General features: G+C 40.3%; 2 protein-coding genes across 2 annotated transcripts in view; both read right to left on the minus strand. All coding sequences in view use genetic code 11, as the record gives it.

Annotated features, from left to right (window-relative positions):
- The window catches only part of EGR_02679 (Transient receptor potential cation channel subfamily M member), a gene marked incomplete at both ends in the record, with an annotated part of 36,548 nt that extends 27,605 nt beyond the window's left edge, over positions 1-8,943 (minus strand). The window contains 10 exons of the mRNA XM_024491928.1: positions 739-1,110; positions 1,299-1,610; positions 4,134-4,260; positions 4,992-5,045; positions 5,089-5,238; positions 5,286-5,401; positions 6,736-6,914; positions 7,049-7,155; positions 8,147-8,770; positions 8,860-8,943. Coding sequence (XP_024353743.1) covers positions 739-1,110; positions 1,299-1,610; positions 4,134-4,260; positions 4,992-5,045; positions 5,089-5,238; positions 5,286-5,401; positions 6,736-6,914; positions 7,049-7,155; positions 8,147-8,770; positions 8,860-8,943 — 2,125 coding nt within the window. The remainder of the gene's footprint in view (positions 1-738; positions 1,111-1,298; positions 1,611-4,133; positions 4,261-4,991; positions 5,046-5,088; positions 5,239-5,285; positions 5,402-6,735; positions 6,915-7,048; positions 7,156-8,146; positions 8,771-8,859) is intronic.
- Positions 8,944-14,139: 5,196 nt separating this feature from the next.
- On the minus strand, positions 14,140-17,540 carry EGR_02680 (Transient receptor potential cation channel subfamily M member 2; the record flags this gene model as incomplete). Its single annotated transcript, XM_024491929.1, has 3 exons — positions 14,140-14,348; positions 15,704-15,875; positions 17,316-17,540. The coding sequence occupies 3 exons, from the start codon at positions 17,538-17,540 to the stop codon at positions 14,140-14,142; spliced, it is 606 nt and encodes a 201-aa protein (XP_024353744.1).
- Between the last annotated feature and the right edge of the window lie 8,253 nt (positions 17,541-25,793).

The following is a 25,793-nucleotide window of genomic DNA, read 5'->3' on the forward strand; positions in this document are numbered from 1 at the left end:
ACCGCTCAGATGTACCCAAAAACGTGCTGACCGTGGGCAATAATTTGTCCCCAGAAATGGGCGATTACAATTTTATACCAATCCGTAAATAATAAGTTTTTTTGTTCCGATTAAACAAGACGCATGGTTCAAAATAACACGAATTTTAAAAGTGTGTACCTTTTTTCCCAGCATTGAGATGTATAATTACACAGTTTTGTCGAATCTGGTTATCAAGTTGACGATTCTTTTAAACAATAACGACTGCTTACTCCAGTTACGCGGTTTTTAGGAAGCTGCTTCAAATCACTCTACGCGATAAACGAAATATAAGCCTGGACTATCGGAATGATGAAAATGCCCCTTTTATTACGTACATTGTTGCAGATTAATCAAAGATAATTAGAAGCTGGAACTTATCTCTATGAGTCTGCGTATTTGGTTAAACTGACACATATAACCACGTCGCATATATGTGACGCTACGACTCTCCTCTGAGCCTTTACAACAAAAGGCTGGCTCATATGCCAACCAATTTTACGAATTCTGGCACAGAAAGGTTAAATCAGTTTTTATAGTTACGCTTGTGGATGTTACGTTAAACATAAAAGAAGATTTTGTAGTCTCTAATCCAGCGTCACATACATGTACCAGTTTACAAAATTGCTCATTTCACCTGCAACGCTATGTATGCAACCTGAAAAACCATTCACCACTGGCGCAACTTTAAAATAAATGCTGAACAACAAAATTACTAACCAAGTCCTATGTGGGTTACAGCAAATCGACTTCTCTTAACCTTCACCTCCTCTTCCACCTCGTACTCTCCATCCGAGGGAATGGAATCAGGCTGACGAGCAGCCCAACTTTGAGCTTCCCCTGAACTGACCATTTGAATTGACTCTCCTGTGGTATACTTCTGCTCCATACTCAAAGTGGTAGTTCTCGTGGAACTGCGTTGCATACCCCTGGGCGTGGCACTGTCAGCAGTGTCAAAGCATGGCGAACTTTGCACCTCGTTATCCTTTGTAAAGGAGAAAAGGAGGTGGGAGGCCGACGCATTGGGATTGTTTTCTGCCTCGCCTTTCTCCTGCTTCAAAAGTGATGCTGCCTTATACTTCACCTTGGGATCTAGAAGGCAATTGAAGCAGTTTTTAGAGAGGAAAAATAGCAGTACAGAAAGGCATTGTCCCAAATCCAAGCAGTTTCTCATGCTTCACATGCTAGGGGTATATCCGCATGGCAAATTCGGGTTCCATGCTTCGAGAAATCTACTTCACATGCAGCTGGGAATGGCGCGCCTTTTTGACATCTCTTACGTTCATCGAAAAAATCAATAAAGGAGACGGGCTCGTGGAGACCCAGGACGTTGGGACATATCGATATGGCCTTGAATTTGTGAGGCGGATCCACATCTTGTGTGCTGGTTGCCCCGACACCACCACCACCACCGCCGCCAGGATTCCGATTGTTATGGTGGGTTCTGGGTGGACCCTTGGAAAACTTGTTCGGGAGAACTGCTATTAATTGTAGGGAGGAGAAGGTAGAAGAAAATAAGGGATGGAAACAAGTTCTCACAATCTTTAATGCGAACCATGCATGATAGCGAACAAGATGCTGAATGATGCCCACTTTGCAAAACATGAAAAGATACGTAATTCCTGATTAACAATCGGTTGAAGAACTATTCCTTAACGATGTCTAAGAGACAGGGGAGGATAAACACCTTATAGCCTGTGACCTTGCGTAATATCCCTCTAAGGGATTTGGAAGTCCCACGCTTACTCGCCATTTCATGGTTCATTAAATGCAAGCACGTGTCGAATTGAAAGGAAACTCTCAATGTTCTTACGGGAGGGTGAAGTTGCTATACCATCCGAACTAATCACACTAACATAGCACAAAAACTACTACACCCCAAGCTTTTTGAAATTTCTGTGTCTTCACTGTCAATGGGTCACTTGCTTGCCTACATAAACTTGTTCACTGTGTAAACAGGAAGCTACAATTCCCATTTGCATTTAAGATTACATTCGAAGTATTGCAAGTAAAAGCACCGAGATGTTGGTGATTGGTGTTGGAGCAAGGCTGATTTCCATGGTAAAACAGACAATCGACCAAACAATCAAATGTAAAAGAGCTTTTAGTTTAATAAACAACCAATGAGTTGACAGTATTCTTCACTTTTTTTATGTTTTTGCCAAATTGATTGGCAGTAAAAGTTAAAACGGAATATCCCACCAAACCTGACAAACATAATTGGTCGATGTCAAGCAAATTTCGCACTGATTATTATTTTTATCCATTAAGCCAAAATACACTCTGAAATTCATTTTAAAAATAGCACAAAAATTAGCTACCTGAAGCGCCTCTTAGATTACCTCTTAGTATGTGCCTTTGTTAGCCCTTTTTGCTCTCTATCTTGAAAGTAGGATAAGTTGACTTGGCGTTAGGCTGGTTCTAAGAAGGAGTGCTTTTACTGACAGGATGGAAAAAGGCGCTAGACCGGTTTCAGAGAAAATTATTTTTAAGATCCATGGAATTACGAATGGTCTGCAACTGCGTGTAGCATCACTTGTCATTTGGCAATGGACATAATGGATGCCCTTCAGGCCTCACGGCAGGCCCATCATTGTCAGACTGTTGTTGGTGCTAAAGCCAAACACAACCTTTGCTAGCCTTCACTGTCGCCATGGAACACGAATGCACTTTTCCCTGTCTTAGGTGTTAAGGCAATTGAAGCACGACGGATTCTGGCGGAGCACTTAGGCTTGATATACCTTCACTTGTGGCAGGAGTCAGAAAAATTGGGAAAAACCTTGCCTCATGGAGTATATCTGAAGAAAAAATTGCAAAATTCTATGTTTGGGGTAAAATTCTTCTTAAGATAAAATGGATCTTTGCTAATGCCTATCAAATGTAGTACTAAAGAGAGGCAATTTCTATTTCAAAATGTGTTTCCTTGAACTTGACTTTTTTACTGAGTCTGTTTTAGACCGTTTATGACGTAAACTACTCCTTCTGCAGAAAATTTGGTCCAGCTTTCCTATTCAAGGTATGTTCGGAAATACAAACACATGCTTTACTACGATTGGACAAATAATATCCTACACTCCCAAATTCACGCCAAATTGTTAATCAAACTAGCAAGTGCTGAGAGGGAGGTTGGGATTTCTTCCTCTGAGGCCACTACCAATGCATTCATCCATGGATGGAATAAGGATTCACAGATTACTCTTCCATTGCCTCAAAGCTCCAACCAGAAAATGAAAAGGGATTGGGGAAGGATCGAGGATGCCAGCAACAATGCACCAAAACTTCTCACCGGTAAGCAGTTAACTTTGAACTTACTGGCTGCCACTAGAGTAATTCGCCACAAAGAAAAGGGAAATGGTATTTTTAAATAGTGTAAATGACCATCAGTAAAAAGTAAACAAACAGCAGAAATGTGAGTGCGAAGTGGAAGGATTAACGTCTGGCAGGCATGACATGGTCAACTGGGAAATGAAGTCTGCATAAAATATGGGTTTCGAGGCAATCGAATGAGAACTAGGACTTACAGATCTCTGAAAATGGGACAACCAAAAGAGATTGGTAAGCAAACGTTTAAATGCTGCGAATAGTTGTTAATCAACAAAGCACATCGCCCCTTTCCCCCAAAGTCAACAACGACTCGACGTTTTATGGAGTTAGCTTAGGCGTAAGTCATGTTTGGCGTGCTTTGTTCATGCATGGGATGAAAGACAATATTTGAGGGCAAGCTAAGCTGAGCTGGGTTTGTTTGAAGCGATACATAGATCTACACTGAAAGCATCCAGCGTTAGTCAGGGGTCAATAATGCCTACTTACCCTCCTCTAAATGGCAATAACAACAGCAGTGGTCAGACACACAAGTAAGATTTCCTCCACCATTAGAATATTAATTGAGCGAAAGTGATTAGTCATGCTAATGTAAACTTGCTTGACATTTGGACAGTTTACACTATTCCCTTCACAGTCTCATAATTTCTACTTCTAAAAAGGCTAGAATACTTGAAATCCTTAACGCCAGTGTTATATTTTGAGGCAGGAAACAGTTGCTTTTAACATGTATTTGATGTATAAGTACTTATTTTTGTATAGTAAATGACGATGAAGAGACCTGATATTCTCACCTGCCAAGTCAGACTTCTCCGGAGCCAGCTTTTGTTGAAACTCCTTGCTCAAGTAGAGCGGATGATAGAAGTCGCCGACCAGCGATTTAATTACTTTTCCAACATCGCGAAGGGTAACCTTTGAGGCCTGCTAAATGGTATGAGAAGTGATGGCTCATCTTTTTTTCACCTTATGAGACACTAAGAAAGTCGTCGCACTGTAGTGCTCTTGACTAGATCAATCGTTTTACGGAAGACTGTTTTACGGTTCCACAAGGAATAACAGTAAGTAAACTAGCAATTGAGGGTTATTTGTTCTGTTAGGCAAAACGGCATAAGGCGTGGTTTATGAGAGTTTATTGCTGAAGAATAATACAAATTCCTACGATTCTAATTGCATAACTGTTCCTATGTGATTAGAGGATGCATCTTTTGAGTCGTTACGTAGAGGCGGCTAGTTAGGGGGTGGTATAAAGAACTTTATTGGCTAAAATGCACTACTTATTAAGCTACTTATTCATGGATATTCCTAACGCGCAAAATCAAAACCGACATGATACGGGGTCGAAACATTTGTTGCCTTCAACTTTTCGTCCAGAAAATTGGACGTCAAAGCATCCATAAACTAAATGAACTCATACATTTTTATCAACCTTGGTTATTTTAAGGGCGCCAATTCACTCTACGCCGTTGGAATAGTGCGCGGTGATTTTCTCAAAATCCCTTCCTTTGGTGCATTTTCAAGTGACTACACAAGCACTCCTAATTTGGTGCTGCTAACACAAGGAGGTCTAATGACGGAGCAGCGGAACAGCTAAACGTGCACGACAAAGGTGCAGTCAAATATTGCCATATAAAAAGGGGAAGAATTGAACTTACTCGATGCGAACGATGATACTCCCACATTTTGTTAAAAATGGCCACTTTCGAGCTCTAAAAGTAGTTTAAGTGATGCAAAAAAGAAAGCATTACCTACCATATTCTTGAGTTGGTCTGTGTAGAGCCTTTCAAGCATGTAGACAGTGAGGAACTCCTCCAAACTGAAACCCTGCTCAAGAAAGATTTTCACAAAGTCGTGTCGATCTCCCATCAGCGCCTGATACATGTAGTCGTTAAGCTGACCTTTCTACAAAGGTAGACGTGAAGCTGTGGCGGAGAACAATGGTAAATCACCTTCCACCGTTTGTTTTCAAGGAAAATTTTCTCCCTGGCTATGTCGGCCCGATTTAGGGTCAGGGTTATTTCCAACTGTTCCAGGTTAAGCTGATCTGGTGGTGTTGAAGTGCCAGCTGCAATGTAGCAACGGATTGGGTTGCGATATAACATCATTTAAAATAGTTTTTTGCATCCAGGAAACACTCCACTTATCGATGAATACCATTTTTGCACCTAAAACTACTTAAACTGAATAAAAGTAGGTAGAAAAGCATTTGATATACCCTTTCGATCAGTAAACACAGGTTAAAGCATGTTTTCTCCTGCTTAAACCCACACTACTGGGTGTCATTATCCTTCTGAAATGTATACAAATTAGGTAAATTAGTGAATAAGTAATAACAAAGCTCGGGTGTATTCAAAGATGTGAACAAGTTTGATATTTCGGGTTAGTAATTAAGACGATTAAAGAAAGTTCAAAAGAACTGTAAGAAGGAGAAGCTTTGCATCCGTCAGAGGATAACAATTCTTCCATAATTATTGTTTGGCTATTTTCCGCAAGGCAAAAATGCTTTAGCCAAGCCAAGAAAGGACACTGATATCTTTAATCAACTGATGGTAGCGAATAGTCCCTTTTCACAACATCTGCAACACGCGCACAAACACCCACACCAAAAGGCCGTTTTGTTAGACCCCGTCACCGTCTAAACTTAGCCAGACACCATGGGTTAAGCGTAGGTGCATGGATGTTTCACCCCGGTAAAGCCTATTTTCTATTCCTGGTATTTGGATCACGCTTGTCTGTCTATGCCTCCGTCTGCCGTCTCTCTATGAGTGTCTGAGCCATGTAGGGGTATCGCTTCGAAATCACCACCATCTCGAGTTAATTCTGAGCTTCTCTATGCATAAACGTAATGATTAATTCTGCTCCTGTGCGCAGTTTAGGCTAGTTTTCTTCTTTTTTGGAATTATCTTTATCAGGAAGAAAACATAGAGTTTTGACCACTCTCTGGGACAGATAAACCGTATGCATATATATATTCTTAAAATCATTTTCCCTCAAAATTCAAAGTGACGTATCTCTCTCCGCCACGCAACACTAATCACTATCACTACCAATCTAAAAGACTGTAGTAATATATGAAAAATTAACATTAAAAAAGCGAAATGTGAGAGGGAATGCGCATCTTTGTCACACATTTCTTAAAAACTTTAAGGGAGCAAAAGAATAAATTGGCAGAGATGTTCCTATAGAAAAGTAAAACTTTTCCATACCACAGAAGCTCATTAACTCGTTGCCGGTTTTTCAGCTTAGTTGGCCAATTTTTGGCCGGATTAAGGAATAGTATTAATTCTGATAAATTCACGCTGCTGCTTCATGCGCAAAATGTGTGTCGAATTTTTAGCTTAGTCGCCTATTCGCAGTGATTTTTAAGCGCCAAATAATTGGTCGTCATCATTTTCCTACCGCTAGCCAGAAGAGAGGATATCATGTAGCCGTCTAGATCGGAATCCTCTTCCATGTCAAAGACGAGCACGAGGGAGACGTAATCGGTTATTATCTCCGCCAGCATGGAAACTTCTTCTGCAAAGTTATAGTAGTCGGGATGCATTTCACGCAGAAATTGTTCCATCACAGAACCTAATCTGAAATACGGATGGCCAAGTCAGTTGCAACTGCTTGCGCTCGTTGTAAGCGGTAAGATTAAAATAACAAAAGATAATGGAAAACGTGATGCATATATCGCCAAAAACCGTTCATTTAAAGATTTTAAACTGACCTTGTTTCTAAAGAAATTGCCTCCTTGTCCTCCAGAATTTCTTCTGTCTCCATTTTCGTGGCTGCCTCTAGACCAAAGGCAATAACGTCTGCAGCACCAGACGTACCCTGAAAAACAGTGGAGTCGTGCAGGCCATCAGTATTTTATAGCCAGATTATTACTTGTTTGAATTAAATGTGCAGCCAGTTTGAGACCTTAAATAATTTTTTGAGTGAATGGAAAACATGTGCCGAAAGGGCACTCCCCAGCGCACATCCATTCCCTCATCTAAACATCGGAGACTTCAATTTCGTGTGCACAGCATCTATTTATTTGCCATTAAAGACTGACATCGCCTAGAGTAAACTCCTTCCTGATTTTATGAAGGACTTTGCAGGAAACTTCCCCACAATTTTGGAAGAAAATGGGTGCCATTCATATCTCAGTCATCTCACATCTATGGAGTGGTATATAGGGAACAGTATTTATGTAGTATGGAAAAGTATGCAAACCCAGTTTAGGTCAACATTTAATTAACTTCTAGTCGGCAACGTGGCAATCATAGCAGAAAAAATTTAATGATTCAATGCACAACTTTTGTGTAAACGGATCATTTTTAGCATGCTTGGCCAGTGGCGTCGGCACTATTGCAATCTCTCGATTTCAGATGATAGAGGAATTAAAAGTCATTTATCCCTGAAAGGCGTATTCCAACAAATCACACAGTGACGCCGGACTATTCGTGATTAGGTCTACCAGATACAAGCGGCAGGGCATTTCGGCGTCGACACCAAAGGCGTACATATATTATTGTGCCCTGGAAATGCATGCAGGGGAGTGGACTATTTACTAGCCAACCGCAAATTTTAGCTCACGTGTGCATCGTTTGATGTAATGCGAACTATTTCACTTCTACAGTAACCACTTTAACATGCTCATTTTTGATAAGCCTAGTGTGTGATGGCTGGCCAAAATTTGCGTTCATCAAGATAAGGTACACTCATAAAAGCCTATTGTAGTTGTTAGGATATTACTTCATTACACATGACCGCAAGTGCACCTTTTGCCAGAAACATTTGCGGAAATTTCACCGCAATATTACAAGGGAGTTCGAATTACCTTTGCCACCACCATAGGACACTGATTTTGCATGATTGAGCAGTAGACCTGTCGCAGAGTAAACCTATCTCCACCGATGACGAGACCGCACATGGGGATCCGGATATCCTCCCCTGAAGCATTATTGCCACCACCCCCACCTGCACTGCCATCACCGCCAGCGCCACTGCCTCCGCTCTTGAACTTTGAACTCGATCGGGAAAGTGATCGACCTTCAGTCTTCTCACTAGCCTGGTGTCTTAACGTAGATTTACGTTTGAGCGTTGTGGCGTAGTCCTCCTCGGGTTCAGCGGTTGATATAGTGGTAGTTTTGCCCACCCCACCGCTTTGCGAAAGACGGGCTGCGGAAGGCGGAGGGTCTGCTTCGGGTGTGGAGGTACTCCACAGCGAGATGCAGCGCTCGAAACGCGCCCGCATTCCAGCCTCACGGCCCTTAGTATGGTCGGTCTTGGCAGTCTCCGCAAAAATGAAGTAGTTATGGTTGGGGTCAAGCGCCAACTCCTCCACGTCGGTGCGCTTCTGGGTGCTACTTGCAGCGGTAGCATTGGCAGTGGCGGTCTCGGTGGTTGAACTCTGCTCCGCGTCTGAATCCTTATCCTCCTCAGACTGGTAAACCGCTGTGCCCTAAACAGGGCAACAAAGTGACAGCGTTAATTTCAAGAATCTTTTGTTCAATAAAAACACATTTGAAAGCTCATAAAATTTTGCCTTACTTCCATAGCATTAATGTAAATTTTGTGCTTGAGGCTAAAGCTTTTGCTGGCTTCTACGTAATTACGGCAATCTAATTTTTCCATCTTAACGGGGATGTTTGTGTACCATACACTGGTCACGACGATCTAGCAAGAAGTGATTGGATCAATACAATTGTTTTTCTAAAAAGAAATGGAATTTTTCCCATAATATGAAAAAACACATAAATTAGGCTTCAGCATTTTGGTTTAAATAAGTGCAATACTTTAATTGTTTTAACCCTCTATTTTGGCAACAGAACACTTAGGTTCTCACCACTGTACATCCGCCTGGTGGGCCGGTCTTCGGACCTTGTTAGTAGCCATCAAAACTGCTGTGCATCCATCGTACATATTTTGCCCGAGTATTATGTCTTCTTGCTGCTTCATAGAAATGCAATAGATTCATCTTTGTTTTCCAGTGATATCATTTCTTAATTGAATGAAATGGCTTTAAAATATTATGCACTAATGAGGATTTAAATAATTATTTTCGATTTAGGACTACTTAATGAGAATCTATATGGGGTTTTACAGGCTTGTGAAAAGTCGTGGTTGAGTTTACGGACAATGAGCTCCTTTGACTCCTTTGTCATAGCAAAAATGGTGTAGCTCGGGTGCAAATGGTAGTTGTACTTTACTCAGACTGCTGCCAAATTCACGTGGGCCCCTAAACCGTCTCATCAACTATTGACAAAGCCTTGAAAAAATGCTGAGTATCCAGCTCTTGGGTCTCGGCTTTTGAGGCATTACGCATGTGTTTAAACTTTGTCATCCTTTTATTTTGAAAACTGTTCGTTCGATTAAGCATTGTGAATTTGATCTATGAATTCAAGAACTAGCTAAATCAGGGGCAAATACTGGAAACGAAGCGTCATGCATTTGACTCATACTGGCGGAGTTTGTGTTCCAGAAAGGGCATGAGCTTGGGACAAAACGCTGACTATTCAATGTATATTTTAGCAAAATAGAGTGTTTGCCCTTTTTAGAACAGTACAGCACAGAACAGCTTGCAGCCACTTTTTGAATGACTGATATGTCTTGTGCGAAAAAAAGGACAACGGAGAAGAACAAAGAAGCAAACTACTGCATTCATCAAAGCAAAGACCGTGTAACCTAGTCCAGTCGGATCACACTGCAGGATTGATTTTAACCCCTTTTAATTCAAAATTATATTGCCTTAATAGAAACCGAAAATTGAAATATGACTCTTAACCCCTATTCACAGTAGGGTATCAAAAGTGCCCTAACTTAGGTGAAGAAGTCGAGCTAAGCGACCTAATTGAGATAGATATGCTATTCGCAAATGATCACAAAACACACACCACTTGTTCGGTTTTTTGCACATAAAGTGTGTTTTGGCATGCCAACCACTATGGAGGCAATATGAGATGAAATTTTGGAGAGTGAAATTTTAATACGACTATGCATGTGTTTGTGTACAACTCACCCGTTTAGTAATTTGTCATACGTACAGGTAAGTAACTGCAGCATTCAATTTTGCAATTGTTTCAAACGACCATTCTTCATGTTACAATTGACGACCGATTGGTATTGTGTAAGCATGCAATACCAAGCTAATCCAGATTAGGCTTGAGTAGGCGATCGAGAAAACAGATAGCGTAATCCTAAGAGAATAGTGGCGATACCTTCATATTGCATTAGGAGTAACTGACACACTTGACCGAGGGAGGGAGAGACAGATGATGGAAGTAATGCAGGGGTACAAATTAATAGTAGAAGGAAAGCGAAAAGCACCGAAGTGATGTTATGCAGCCGGGCAGGTAAGTGGGTGGGGTGGAGGGCCTGATTAAATATTTATGTTGACGTTCCACCTGCCAGGACATAAACACACAAAAGGAAGATTTGTTTGCGCGGGACATGACCACCACAAGCCTCTGGCCACCACGTGGTGGTTAATGCTGATAGCGATTTTGCTGCCGCTGCTACTGCCGCCTATGGCAAATATTCACCCCTAATGAGGCAGGATGAATGTGCACTTATGCCTCGCAGAAATGTACCCACTTCACCCGATATTCGCATACACAAGAAGTATTTGATTTTTACCAACAGCCTCAAAGAGCTGTTGCCCCTTCGTTTCCTCTTAGCAGATTGATGGAATCATCGTAAGAACGACGACCATCCTGTAACAATAAAACGATTGAGGAAGGCAAATTTCCTCACTGTTACCTCCTCATATCAACGCGATTTGTGCTGATCCACATAATTACAGCCCACATCAACTGTAAATCATCTTAATTTATGTCCTCTAAAAGTGATTATCTGCTATGGAGTAAAATCAAATTATGTTCCGACGTACTTTTATGGACTTCAGAGCCGTTTCACACATTCCCTTGTGGAGATTTAATAGTGTTGTTTAACTGCGTGTTTAATTACGCGGACGTCTCAATCCTGTAAGTGGCATAGCCTTCTGGTCATGGTAGTAGCCCCTCAACTTTCCCACATTACATTGACTTGCTTGGCACTTCAGAACGGACCTGCGACCTTACATTCCTTTCATTTTAAATCGTCATCTTATTTTATTTAGTCTCACGGTCCCTGATACTATTAAGTGGTGATATTAATACAAATTTCGTTTCAGGGGTGGTGGCTGCAAGAGATGTTTGCACAGATTTTAATCAAACGATTATGGACACTAGACTTGGCTACCCATTTAATAAACGCGGCGTTAAACAAATTCGTTAAAGTGACTTTTGCAGTTTACTGTATCATCAGATTTGGGGTAGCCTGTTGTAGGAGAGCCTTAGCCCCTCGAAAGGACAAGCCATCCACCACTAGGAGAGCTGGTTTTTTTAAAAATAACTAGCGAATCAGTTTCTTCTTCCGAAAAAAGTGTGTGAAATGCAACTTGATAGCTCTTTTGTCCTTCGTTTATACAAAATTAGTACTTCATGCCAATTTTCAGCATTTCAGTAGCACTTTCATTTCGGTGTTTTATCACAAAATAATAGCGGAAGTTGCTCTTATTTCTGTATCATTTTTGTGCGAGACGATTGGGAAGCTTCGTTTCCTGAGTTGGATTGTTCCATTTAAAAAAACTTCGGTAGAGGCTGGTCCGCCAGAGGAAATTCAGCTTAAAACGGCCGCTGTGAGGCCCCACTACCGGCAGGAAGGCGATTTGTGTTTACACGCAACGCGAAACGGAACAATTTAATGGAATTGTTTTTATTAGGCGGGTAAACCACCATCAATCAAGGCTATGGGATATGTTACTTTTGCAACTCCTTAACAAGATAATTCTGGAACAGTCAATCTTGTTACGGCTTAGTAATTATGTTCAGGTTTGCTAATATGGATGCATCTGCTAGAGATGGCTGGGAGTTACTTATCTAAACCTGAATTTCTCCACCTCAAAGGCCCCTACGATGAAGAGGGTCTTTCCCAAAGATGCAGTTGGCGCTATTGTCTTTTGATCAACTTCCCCAACATCTGTCTTTTGTCTACCACATGGTCACAAGACACGAGGAATTGGTGGTTGGTATTTCAAGAGTTATAAGTTAATTTACCAGATCTTTAAAACGTGGTCTATCAATTCTCAAAGGTTTTAGAAGACCTACTTACCTCTTATCTTAAAGTTTTTAGGCTCGAAACAATGGTAGATAAGATTGTTCATCGACACAAATGACTGGCCTTTTGCAGGCGCTCTAATTGTCTCCTGCTGATCATCCCTATTCTGTTTATTCTGCTAGCACCTCGAAACGTATGTCCACTTAGCTCATTGCGAACTCAGGTGGAAAAAGCTCCTCAGGAAGTAAATGTTTGAGCAAATCACGGCATTGAGTTCATGTTACGCATATTTGCATGGATAGTCAATTTTCGGCATGACATGTAGGGTGTTTACTTGTGTTCGAGAAAGCAGATTATCTGCAGCAAGACTCCAGTTGATTACACTAATAAGAGATTGTGAAGCATAACCCTGCACCATTCGGTGTTTTAATGCATGAAGGGGCAACTATCAGTGAATAATTCATTGGCCGGAAACCGAGCAGCTAATATAACGGTCTTATCATATCTCATGGATTGTAACTTATTACCTGAAAAATGTTGACGGAATTCGAACTGGCTGTGACTTTAAGTCTCTTTTTGATCAAGCTTGAGAGGGCGGATTAACTATTCATTTGAGCTGATGCTTGATCAAGTGGGAGACGAGAGTATCAGGCCGAGTCAACTCAATAAAGCTAGCCATCTAGGCATTCTGGGAGCGACCGTAATCGCCTCAATCAATAGGTCCTGATGAATAATGCAGAATAAAGTGGATGCAATCCCACGACCAGCTTATTATCTGGGCATGGGTCAGGGTCAGAATTTTCCAGCCTCCTTGATAAGTAATAAACATTGCGTATCCATATGGATTTCCAGTGAACTTTTCTCCCACAAATCTTCTTAGCTTTATTTTTTCATGCTCTTTGCAATGGCTCCTTTTTTGAAGACTGACTTAGGAATTTTGAATTATTTTGCTGCAGTTTAGCGCCACCCATAGTTTACCACCCACTGTAAACGACTTATAGGTATTCATTCATGAAATTTATTTTCTCTTAAATAAAGAGAAAAAACATTTTGTTTGAGCTCTGTGCCTTTATGATCACCTTGGAGGATAATAAGACCTGTTGAATAAGACTTACGACTTATTGCCAAACCATATAATGACTAACATTTTCCAAACTTTGAGGCATCTTTTACCAGCAATTTGTTTGGTTTATTCATTAAAGGTGTCAAAAACAATTTATTGAGTTTAAACAGAAACAAGCCTTGAATGAACTCATGACTCTTGGGTACGCTAACCTCCGACTCTAACGAGGACTTGAAGTAGTTCTCCTGGAAAACACGGCTTATAAAGGTGTAGACCACGGTTTCAATTTTACACAAACCCCTGTACCACTCATTAAATAGGGCTTCTCCTATAGCCCTTCATATTTGCACTAGTCATGTCCTGCATGAGATGCCTATTTAGGAACACACGGTATTTACTTCAACAATGGGATGGATTTAGGAGATAAACGAATGATGATATCTCCCCTGCATATCTCTCACTATTCATGAGCAATTGGATGCAAGTCCTGCAAGATTTTAGCTACTCCAGAAAATCTTGCTTTAGTGCTACACTAAGAACTCGGGCCAATGGGCAATGATTTGCCAACGATGTAAATCCAAGCTGTAAAGGTTGCGACATCGAAGTTGAATACTTGTTCCACCAGTCGCCAGGCATATATGCATTACGTGAATTATGACGACAAGCGGCGTTCAGGAGTACGGTATTCGAGGAAGTAAAAATAACGAACAGACCTCTTCGAGAGCAGCCTCCAAAATGTCGTTCTTCTTGACGCAACCCCAACTGGAAATACCGAAGGCGAGCATTCGATTGCCACCGTATGCATCCGTATAATCCCTCACAGCCTCACCAGCAAGTTTCATGATTCCCAGTTGGAACCCTCCTGTCACTATCCAACAACCTAAATGTAAGGGAAAAACACATTTATGTCCAGTTTTGGGGGTTTTTTAACCAAGCGTCCTTTCTTAAGTCATTGAATAGCCTATTCGAGCAGGAGGATGATGAAGAATATTATTCCGCACTGGAAAGTGTAATGTTTTATGTTGACTGCATCATCTTGCACCTAATATGATCTGTATAAATCACCGCTTTATGCTCCGCAATTTTCCTCGGTCTTAGTTTTATGGAGTGTCGTGAGATATCATCTGTAGGATGGAGCCAAGTAGTTCAACACATGCCAAGTGCACAAATGGACTTTGGGGCGCTAACACCCAGGAGCACATTTTTGCGGAATGTTTGAAATAGTTTTGCGTGTGTTCTTGGTGATAAAACTCCCACCCTAGTCACTATAAATAAGATTTATTTATTTTTAGAATTCCAGGAATATCACTTAAGTTTTGCAACAGCCCATTCACTTATTTCTTGAGTGAAATGCTCAAAAAAACGATTCACTATCTAATACAGGGTATCAGCTTAACATTCGGCTCATAGTCACGGAAAGTACACTTTGATGAAGATATTTTCTTTTAAAAAATAGTTGTTATGCCTACATGGCATTCGTACCACGAAGTGATTGTTATTTTCCCTAAGAAAATGCCTAAAAGTCGCTCTGTGCAGAGTCCCTACGAAAAATTAAACAGTCTCGATTAAAGTGAGTCAGTAAACAATTGTAAATGAAGCACTCATTAAAGACCTTTAACCTAGATCGCTACACTTCAGCGAAGTAGGCTATATATCCTACAACTTCACGGCTGCAGTTAGTTCCTCTTTTCCGAGATAGCCAACGGCAATTTCGATGCTGCGTCTACGAAGAAGTCGTTTGCGTGGCTTTCACAATTATCAATCACGCACAATAAAATTCCTTTCCAAATAAATGTGTATAAACAAAGTCCTCAAAGGACTCAAAAATAATTCTCTGTGGAAAGTGCGCAAATGTTTCTACTGTTTAATTTAAGGTGTATTTTGGAACGCTTTCACGAGCGATCTGAATTAATTTTTGACCGAAATGGAACTAGCCTTAATGGCTATTTTCTGCTCGAGCCGTGTGAAACACAGGTTTGCATGCTGTCTGTGGCAAATTAATGCTACTACGGACATAATCTCGGTGCGATTTTTTCCACTCTTTGTAACTGGACTTTTGCAGGATGAAAAATGACATTTTTTTGTCACGGAGTGTAAATAAGACTTACTGCAGCGGATAAGTACCATTAATATCTTGTGAAACAAAAATGATCTCTATTTAAATATTGTAATATACTTGCAACATAAATGTTGCATGAAACATTTTTAACATAAAGGGAAAAATAAATGACGCACCACTATCGGCAGCTTTCCAGAGACCCTTTTTGAAAATCATTTTGAGTTTTCTCTTCTTCTCAAAATCAGTTCCAAAAACTGTTATGATGAGAGTGGGTGGTTTTAGGCTCCACCGGCGTTGTAAAAGATCCCTGATTGCACTGTCCGACATGCTTGACGACAGTTTGGCAAACTATAAATGCAAAGCTGATCAAAGTCAGGTCAAACCCATTTTTTGTAGGTTAACAAATCAAAATGTGTAATACAGCAAAGTAGGGCCCTCAAATTAAATATCTCTGCTTTTGTGTTCTTTAAAACCTTCATTCTGGAGTATTCTTCCTTACTTACGAATTGCTATTAAGCACTTGGAATTTCCCTACCGAAATAACCACTTCATACTCTTTAAAATAAGCCCCAAAGAATCGACCGTATGGGTCTGCAAATATCTTGTAAGAAGGGAAAAGAAACTACAAATGGTAAAAAGTGCCTTGTAAAAAATACTACGTTTGATAAGCTCTTTCGTTTAATTCGGCAAAGTAATCCAATTCGCAGTAACGGAGGTGAATGAAAACATGCGAATATTTATGTAATTTTAGTTGTGCTGATGGGAAGAACACTGCGACTGCATTTTTATAGCTTTCACTAGCCTCAAATAAAAACCGCATACGTGTAACATAAAGCCATGAGGCGACAACACCTGCTTTTTACAAAAAGCCTCTCTACAATTGTTTTAAATAACAAGAAGAAGCTTTTGCTTTATTTACTTAAACTTCCCCATCCACTACTCCACCTTAAATCATTTCAGTTAATGAAGGGATGAGAAAGGAAGAGAAGGGAGAGCATTTTAGGTGGCAAAAATTAACAATTCATAATTTCGAAAATTTCTTTTTCTCTAATTTAACAGCATTTTATCTTGGATTGCTTCTGTCGCGTGAGGAAACGATGTTAAAAGGAAGTCGACCGCGTGATTTATGCACGACTCACTGTGAGACAACAGTAAAAAATACAAATTGTATCAAATTGTTGCGAAAGTTGTTCTTTGCATCTTTGTTTCAACTATCATTTTAATTGATCCTCCGGTTGAAAAGCTCCTTGTAAATATGAAAAGTAACAGAAGGTCACACAGATGGGTTTGTATCTTTAATTCCACTTCTTGGATCAGATAACTTTAAACTACTGTTCCTACCACTTTTTTAAAAACTCTAGTGCAAAATAAGTTTGGATATTCTTGGTGGATTTTATACCAAATAAATATAAGTATTCAATTAATAAATGGTTTAAAGTTTTCACTCCCTAAAACAGCTGGACCTAATTAGAACCAATTTTAGGCATAATGTCACATAATACATCACAAAATATCAGAAAAAAGCATAAAATTGGAGGTCCTTGATACTGGAATCCTCATAAGGGTAATTTGCTCCTGCTTAATTAACAACTTATTTTAAACTATGCATGCACTTGCCAAAAAATTACTAATGACAGTTAACACGCTGAATTACAAAAACAGTGGAAAATAAACACAAATCGAAAGGACGATTTTTTTGGAAATGACGAATCTTAGCAACTATTTACATATAGTATGAGGGATATGCAAGCATTATTGGAGAAGAAAACATCCAATGTTTTGACTCACTCTTGCAGTTTGATTTAATCCAGTGAACTCAATTTCCCCGTGGAAACGATGGACTTGCGAGGGTCTTCGAATGGATGCACTGGGCAGCAATGCGTGCGGTGAGTGCGCTGTGCTGGCGGAAGATTCATTGACAGTAGACCCAACTCGACTTTGCCGATGTTGGATCGTTGACATCTGCCTTAGCAGGGAGCCACCTACGCCACCACCTCCACCTGAATCTGTCATTATTTCTTTTAAGTATCTGCTTCTAGGATCCTATTTGTTTTGCTACTCTGAAGCATAAGTCATGAATGAGTTCTTTGATTTCTCCTTGCTCACCGTAATACCAACAGATGACTTTTCGGCGTCCTAATTGCATCGTTGTAGCGCAACCATCTCTCTCTTCTATTGGCTTTGCTTGTGGCCAATCAACACAGAAAAGATCGAAAACAGCCAATGACTTTTTAATCTAACCACACCCATTGTTTTGATTGGCTGCCAAAGGGAAACTGATTAGGGATTTCCGTTCAGTGATCATTTGTAAATTGCTACTCTACTGTGATGAGTGCGCTTAAGTAAGCACAGGAACTTTAAAAAAGAACCATAATAGTGATACGCATAAAAGTATCTTTTGAAAGGAAAGGAAACTTAAAAGAATGCGTTCTTGAATGAACTATAAACCAGATCATGTTTGCAAAGTTCTCGTTTTTTCACACCTTAATATTATTTTTGTCCGCCTTTAGTATTTTAGCATGTTTCTGCAATAATTTGTGGTACCTCTCTAGTGCTCCGTAGTCAATGCTTTTTTTGCGGAGCAAGGTGAGGGTAAATGTCGAATAGGGAAAGAAAACAAGTCAAACTATATCATACATGGTAAAATTCAAAGAAGTGCATTTCAAAATGATTTATTTCATCGTTGCGACTAAGAGGCAGTCTTTTTTTATAAATCATTACATGATATTATGAAGTTTTGCGAAAATAAATACTACCTTCAATAAATGCCTCAAAATCAAAATAGAGAAGCCAAATGGGAAAGTCTACTTCAAACTAACAGTTAAATGTGTAAAAAGGTTAAAATGATCCAAAGTAAAGCAAGTAGCACCGCATTTTTAAAGGCGATAAATGTAATAACCTAAATTTCACCAAATAATTAGTTTGGTACACTAAGAAAATTGGTCTTTGATGACAAAGGGGTCCTTTCACTTTACTGCAACACGTTGTTTGTTTGTTTAACTCTTGATTTTATCAAAGGTGCTCCGGCATTACACTTTTATCGGGTGAGCTGGCCCCTGGGGTATGTCAGTATCCCTTAAGCTCTGCCCTGCGTCGGTAATGCATATTCTACTCGAATATTGCATCTTCTTTTGTTGTCAGGGCAGTCTCGTGCCACTAAGTTAGTGGCAGCGGAAAGTGAACCCGATCTTAAAGAATAAGCAGCCTAGCTTTTTCTATGAGTGATGGAACTTATCAAAAGGGAAAAGTTGCATGTGCTGAATGTGAGAGAATCTGTGGCAATCTCCAACAGAAGGACTAAAACTGTCCTGTACCTCCGACAACTAACCAGGTCCTGTATTCTGCAGGAAAACTATGAACATCTGAAGCTGTATTAGTCGAGAGTCATCTGTTAAAGCTCCTTACGGAGCTGCCTACTGTACCTGTGTGCAGATATCAATTATGTAATCATGCGGTAACTCCTCCACTTCTATACAGCTGGGTAGAACCCAAATAACCTGATATAGCTAGGCAGCTCTAAGATGAGAATAAAGTACTAAGAAGGAGGAGACGCGCAACCCTATCCCCATAGGGTTGCGCCAGTGTTTTGTGGCGGTGATTATAGACAAACTAATGGCTAGCTCATTCCCTCTTTCCCAAGTACATTTCTCATACAGGACAAAACTCAAAACCCAGTAAAAGTGCCAAGAGGAATAAGTGACGTTGCGGTCAAGTTTTTTCCAATTGAATGGAAATTCGATGGTTGGTGCGGTTGGTTCGCAAATGTTTTCCTCTACTGCACCTACTATATTACAATGGCTAGCGAGAGATGCTGACGGGGAAGAACCAGACTGGGCCCTCAAAGGACGAGAGGGACTACGTAATACGTAGGTTGTTTAGCTCTTGGTTTTGGTAATGGGTCACTCTGGATCCCCACCACTGTACCTTCGTCGGGCGGGCTGGCCTCCGGACCATGCCAGTAGCCCCAGCCTTACTGCATTTCCACACTACATACATTACGTCTACTTTCGTCTACTTACTGTATCATTATATATGCGAAAAAGATGTGTTGGTATTCATTTACCTTGTTTTACAAAAACAACCATTGCTGTTTTCTTAACACACATTACCTAGGTGGATCTGAAGTACCTCCACTTATCTCCGAGCTGTTTGAAACTGACGAATTGGCAAACATCAAAGTGGAGGTGGAGCGATTCTGTAGAGTGGGAAATCTTGACTTATTCAAAAAGTTGTCTGCTTCCTTTTCAGTAGTGCGCTCTCAAGAGATCTGTGTCAGATAACAATTTTTATGTATAAAAGGCGCTTCAAGTTGCTTTTCGTGTAAAGCATTTAAATGGGGATTTAAAACAGCTCGATGATGTAGCATGGACTTAGATGAGTTCCAGTTTTTTCTCCCAAAGCATCATATTTACATAAATCAACTTAATTATAAATGAAAAATATAAGTTTATTTTAACTGTTATAAAGCTTTCGAGTTAGGTGATTTATTGGATTACTAAGTTATATTAGCACATTATCAAACTAATACCGACAAACCTGATGTGCAAAAAATTAAACATCTGACAAGAAGTTGCCTAACATGGAAGTCAAAATTGTAAATCAATCAAACACGTTGTTCCACTTTGAGAGTTCAAAACCTTTGGGTTGTGACTGGCTTTAAATTTAAAACCTCCTCGAGGTGTGAACTATCGGCGACAAAAGTTGAATCACTGATATATTTTTGGTACTTTTATTGCTTGTTTTATCGCTTCTACTGGGCACTATGGCCTCTGAGGCATTCCAGTAGCCAACAGTGTCTTCTTTTATCTTCAGGGACGTTTTGGTTCACTACACTGGTGCCAAACCTTATCTGGGCGGAAGAAATGCATGTACCGTGGTTGGGAGAACCTGTGACGATACCTAACAGAAGGACTGAAAATGACGCGTACTTTCGGCAGCTACCCCATTTTCATAGTCTTCAGGAAAGCTATTAACAGCTAAAGCAATACTAGCCGTGCACCATCAGATAAAGTTTGCAAAGGAGCTGCCTACGTAGTCTCTATGACAATGTCAACTAAGAGAGCAGGCGATACCTTCTTCATCTCTCTACTAGCTGGATAGAACCCAAAAAGAAATGGCTGGGTAGCTCTGAAATGAGAATGAAGTGGTAAGGAGGAAAAGACGCGAATGCCTACACCCACGGAGCTATGTTAAAAGCCGTCCTTTGTTACATGGTTCTGCTTTTGGGTCAGTGTTCTTACTACTAGCCATGGACACGTGTTTCGGTCGACACAACCTCCCTTCCCTCAATGCGATTTCCAAAAAGAACAGAAATGCAGATCCAGTAGAATTGCCAAGAGCAATCAGTGACATTGCGGTCACTTATCTCCTTGGGTGCATAGGAATGCGATGACTGATGCGGTTGATTCGTTGGTGTTTTTCCTTACAACATCGACTTTGATGTAATGGCTGACGGCGAAAGTTGACTAAGGGGAGCGCTGGAGACGATGCTCAACAGAGAAGAGGGGCTACGTAATCAGTTAGTTTGTTTAACTCTCGGTTTTCATAAAGGATCACTTAGGCGATTCGGCATTGTGCCCTTGCCGAGTGGGCTGCCCTCTGGACCATATCAGCAGCCCCGAGTCCCACTGAATGATAAACATATATATATTCTGCCCAAGTTATATGTTTTCTTTTATCTTCAGCGAATCCTCGGGGCGGTGCGTGCATGCGAGTAGACGCAAATCCTCATGGTGCTGGAGTTCTGCTCAATTTTGACAAAAAAAAAACAATAAAACCTCTGCAAATGTACAAAATGCAGATTATCAACGGAGAAACGAAGTGGAATATTTCCAAATCTTTCGAACTCATCACAGCGTGCACGAAATTCAGCTGCGACTATTTCACTCATTAACTCAAAAATCAGTAAAAATGAGAACCTTATTACCTGACGCAAATGTGACTTATAAAATAATTGGATTTCTCAAGGTAAAAATGAGGCCTTCGTTAATTCCAGCAAAAAGTTGGAAAGTGATAATTGTGACTTATTTGTGAGTATATAAGATCTATGCCCCTGATTCTTAACCACTTTAAGGACAGTTTTGATTTACAGAAATTTTCCTGACCTATTTAACAGTACTTCTGTTTGAGATAAATAATTGCATATTTAAACATTTTTTAGGGACAGCTTTTTGAGAACAGACATATTCAGTGTCATCCCGAGCAATTTTATATCAACATTTGACCGAAGACCAAGTTTATTTGCCTTTCGCGGGTGATGCTCACTTTGTTTCCTAAAAAAGGCCGTGATTTTCGTACAAAAATTCACTCCTTGAAATCTCCTTTGAGATTAATTTGAAATATTTTCTTTGAGCAATTTGCGCCCCGAATCCGAAAATGCTTATTCCACTTGGATTATTAGCTGAAATTCTTCACAAAGCAAAAAAAACAGTTACAAGATCTGAGCATCTAAATATGCTTACTTTTGCAGTAAAGATTGACCTGTTTAATGTAGATTATAGGTAAAAATGTTGACACCTGGCACTTCGTCCGTTGGACTAAGTCAAAAACACCTTAGTCTCCTGTCGATTCAATTGCTGCTCTCGGATATTTAAAGACCAGACACTCAAATTTAAAGTTGTCCATGGCCCATGCCTTCGCTTCGCTTTAGCCACCCAAGATTGCAGTCACACAGTCGTGCAACACATTTTTATTGCCACTTCAAGTTTTTGGGTTTAAAATGCCAAACAATTATGGAAAGTGATTGCTATTCGCGTTAGTTCGGAAAATAAGGGGCGGAGTGAGGGTGGGTTTCACCAAAAAGTATTATCTCCTTTCAATAGTATGTCGAAGAGCTTGAGTCCTTCCTAAAGGCGAAAGGAGGAATAATGCTAGGGTAGAATATATGTTACTGGCGTATTGAAGGACACGGAGGCTGCTGGCATGGCCCAGAGGCCAAGTCGCCCGGGAAAGTACAATCGCGGAGTCTTAAGTAGCTACAATGACAAAACGAAATGTTACAATATGTATTTAACTTTGGTCTACGTTAAATCAAATATAATAGTGATTTTGCAATTTTGGATGAAAACAAGAGATACTGTTAATGGGTATGAAATAGTGGTTAGGGTTTTGCAACTCTCTGACTGAAGACAATTTTTTGATGATACCGCCCCTTATGAACACAAATTCCTCATAAACACATTTGATCAAATGCGCACCCAACATGAGGCCTTCAGTCTATTTGCGCACATGTTAGACACAGAACGAGTTCCTATTGTTGTACTTTTGATGGAGTTGTTACACCTAGATTGTTTGTTTAGCCAGTAATTTTGGTTTCGCGGGCGCTTAAAGCTTCAACGTTGTACCTTCAGCGGGCGGCCTGGTCCATGGGTCGTGGCATTAGCCCTCAACCCCTCTGCGTCGGCAGCACATATTCTTTTGCCTTCAGGAAAGACTTGAGGCTCTACGGAATCGCTATTTCAGTTGAACGTTAGGTTGATATAAAATGAGTGTCAATAAAAAGTGCCAACAATGTCGCACTGGCAAAGTCACGAAATAATAACATCAAACTAATAATCGAAAGTGGGTTTCGCGAAGAGGAATCTTGGAGTAAAAATTTTTTAAACATGTTAAATTCCATCACTTTTAAGCTTCTTCTTATGAAAACTATCTCCAGATTGAAGCCTATTTGTCCTGTAACATGAACCAGTTCTTAGTTCCCATGGGTTGAGGTTCACCATTTACATCTCTAACACCAAGCTTACATTTTGCTCGGTAAACTGTGGAATAAACTAATTTAAGTAGGAAAATTTTACTTCAATTATTCCAAAAGTTACATTGCCAATTGCTTTCATGCTGTATGTGCATTCATGTGAGGTAATATATGTATAACTGGGGGCTGCAGCATTGATGCGACGAATGGTGGTGATAAATTGAAAAAGCGAATGATCCTGACACCAACTTTAGTGCATGACAAAAAGGTGTGTATGTGGATAAATTTACATCTTGAAATTTACTTTTGGGTAACCACTTTAATGCGCGAGGCAATGAAAGTCAAACTGCACGTGCACAAATCGCATCCCCTCACGCCTTGCGTCTCATCGTCAAAAGTAGAGTCGAATGATATTTATTAAGGCGGTAATAATTACCACGATGTTAAAAGGCGCGGAAGGAGGGTAAGTGCGCAGTTGTAGTCCAAAGAAATCACCTTTACCAGATTAGGCAGATGGTGAACTTGTGGAGTCGTATTATGTTGTGAATCCTGCGGAACGGGAATGCACCATAGTCATAGATCGTGGCACCTGATAAGCCTGCTTACAGTTCACATTTTCTGCAAAGAAAATATTGAAAACATTTGCCTTATTAAGGTCTACGTGGTCAACAGAAAGTGGTTATACTGAAGGTACTTATGTAGAGGCTGCGAGGTCCACATGTCGTTGGATTAGCTAACTTTCAAAGTAGTATTTGAAGATTATGAACAGTTGGCTGTAAATCAACTCTAAAGCGGACTTTAAATAACTTGTCGGAATTTTGTTTTCTTAAGCTCAGATGTAAAATTACTGAAAGGGTTCCTACTTCCTGACTGCAGAAATTTGACTTAGTAGGCAACTCGGTCAGTACGGTTGCATTATTGAAGGAAAAGTTCTGAAAACCATTTGAAATATACGACCAACCAACAGACATTGAATAGGAAAACTAAAAGTTCCCTACACTTTCCATGTTTGCGTTCCTGATGCCAATCATATCGCCATTTGCTAGGATAATGATGAAGAACTATTTTCTCTGGCAAATGTCATGAATATTTTGATGAGGAAATTCGTCTAGTATTTTACAAGGTCTAATGCGTGGTAAATATGGTTGAAGAATAATTCATCTGTATACCATCCCCAGAGCTTTGAATAAATAGCTTCGAACGACATTTTATAACTGCAGAATACTTAAGACAACCTAACTGTTGAGATAAGCACCACTACAGCCTGAGCTTTTCATAAAGAGACACAATCCTGCTATAACTTCCACTTTTATAATACTTGTGTCCCTGTACGCAAAAATCGGGCCCTAGCTGCCATCGCTTTCACCTTCCTTTCATTTTTTTTTACCTTTCCATGCCATCTTGCATGTGTTCCCCCGCTGGCGTCCAGAAAAGGTGATAACCACCTGAAGGAAGGCTTGGTGAATACGAGGGGACGAGGATGAGGCAATATCTTTCTCCAATCCTAGGTTGAAGTACAGATCTACTCACGACTAAGCTGTGCAGCATGCGGTTTATGGTATGAGATTTTGCGTTACTTTTTAAAAATTTCTTCTGCACAGCTCCAAGTTGTATCGAGCTGATACATCTCAATCGTAATGGTTAGGTCTTCAGCTAGAAATTCATGGTGAAAGCAATTCCATTTGCAGTCCACCACATGCGCACAAAGGTAGGCAGAGTCTTGATTTGTGAGGACAATGTGGTACGTGCCGTAGAAGCGTGGGGTGTTAGTGTGTTGTTTGGGGCTAACCAATGACGTGTTTAGTCGGTTAATGCTGAATGACGTGAGACGTTTCTTGCAACAAGTCGGACAGTTTACTAAAATATCCCAACTGTGCGGTACGGAACAAAGACGTGAGAGAGAAGAAGGACAAATTGAGAGTTGTTGAGGCCTTTCGTCACATACTTATTGAAATGAGACTTATCTGTTTGGTTACTGTCATGGCTTTCCCAATTGCTGTAGGTGTAAACCAATCATTTCCCAATTTTTACGATGGACACCAGCGCAATGTTTCGTTCCTACCACTGGCAACAGGTCCTTCTCTATTTTGATTAAAAAAATGCAATCCCAGTGAGCGTGTTCAATCTTTGAGGGATTAATCAAGCTGTTTGCTTCTGAATGGTAAGCTTTAAGAGAAGCCTCTGCAGTCCTAAGAAGGAATTCAGCTCGGTCCGTAAGGTTAACAAGCTCGGATAGCAGGAAAATAGTACAGAACACAATATCCACCCCCTAGAATTCCTGTAAATAAACAGTCGCATGCATTTTACGATGCCCTACAAGTACCGCGAGTCAGCGAGAAAAACCGAGAGCCGCGCAAACCTTTTAGCCCATTTATACGTGCCTTTAAGAGGGGGTGAATAAGATAAAGCAAATAGCCTCCTATTTTCATAAATATTATCCACATTTTGGAGGTGATTTAGAGGCAGAAATTGGTTTTTTCTCTTAGACACCAAAAAATTGATCGAAAACCCATATATTTTAGAACCTTTAACTATAACTGTCCAAAAATCGAATGAATGCATTTTCCTTCGAATTC

The sequence above is a fragment of the Echinococcus granulosus genome (assembly GCF_000524195.1).
Source record: "Echinococcus granulosus chromosome Unknown EG_S00012, whole genome shotgun sequence".
In the NCBI taxonomy this organism is placed as follows: Eukaryota; Metazoa; Platyhelminthes; class Cestoda; order Cyclophyllidea; family Taeniidae; genus Echinococcus; species Echinococcus granulosus.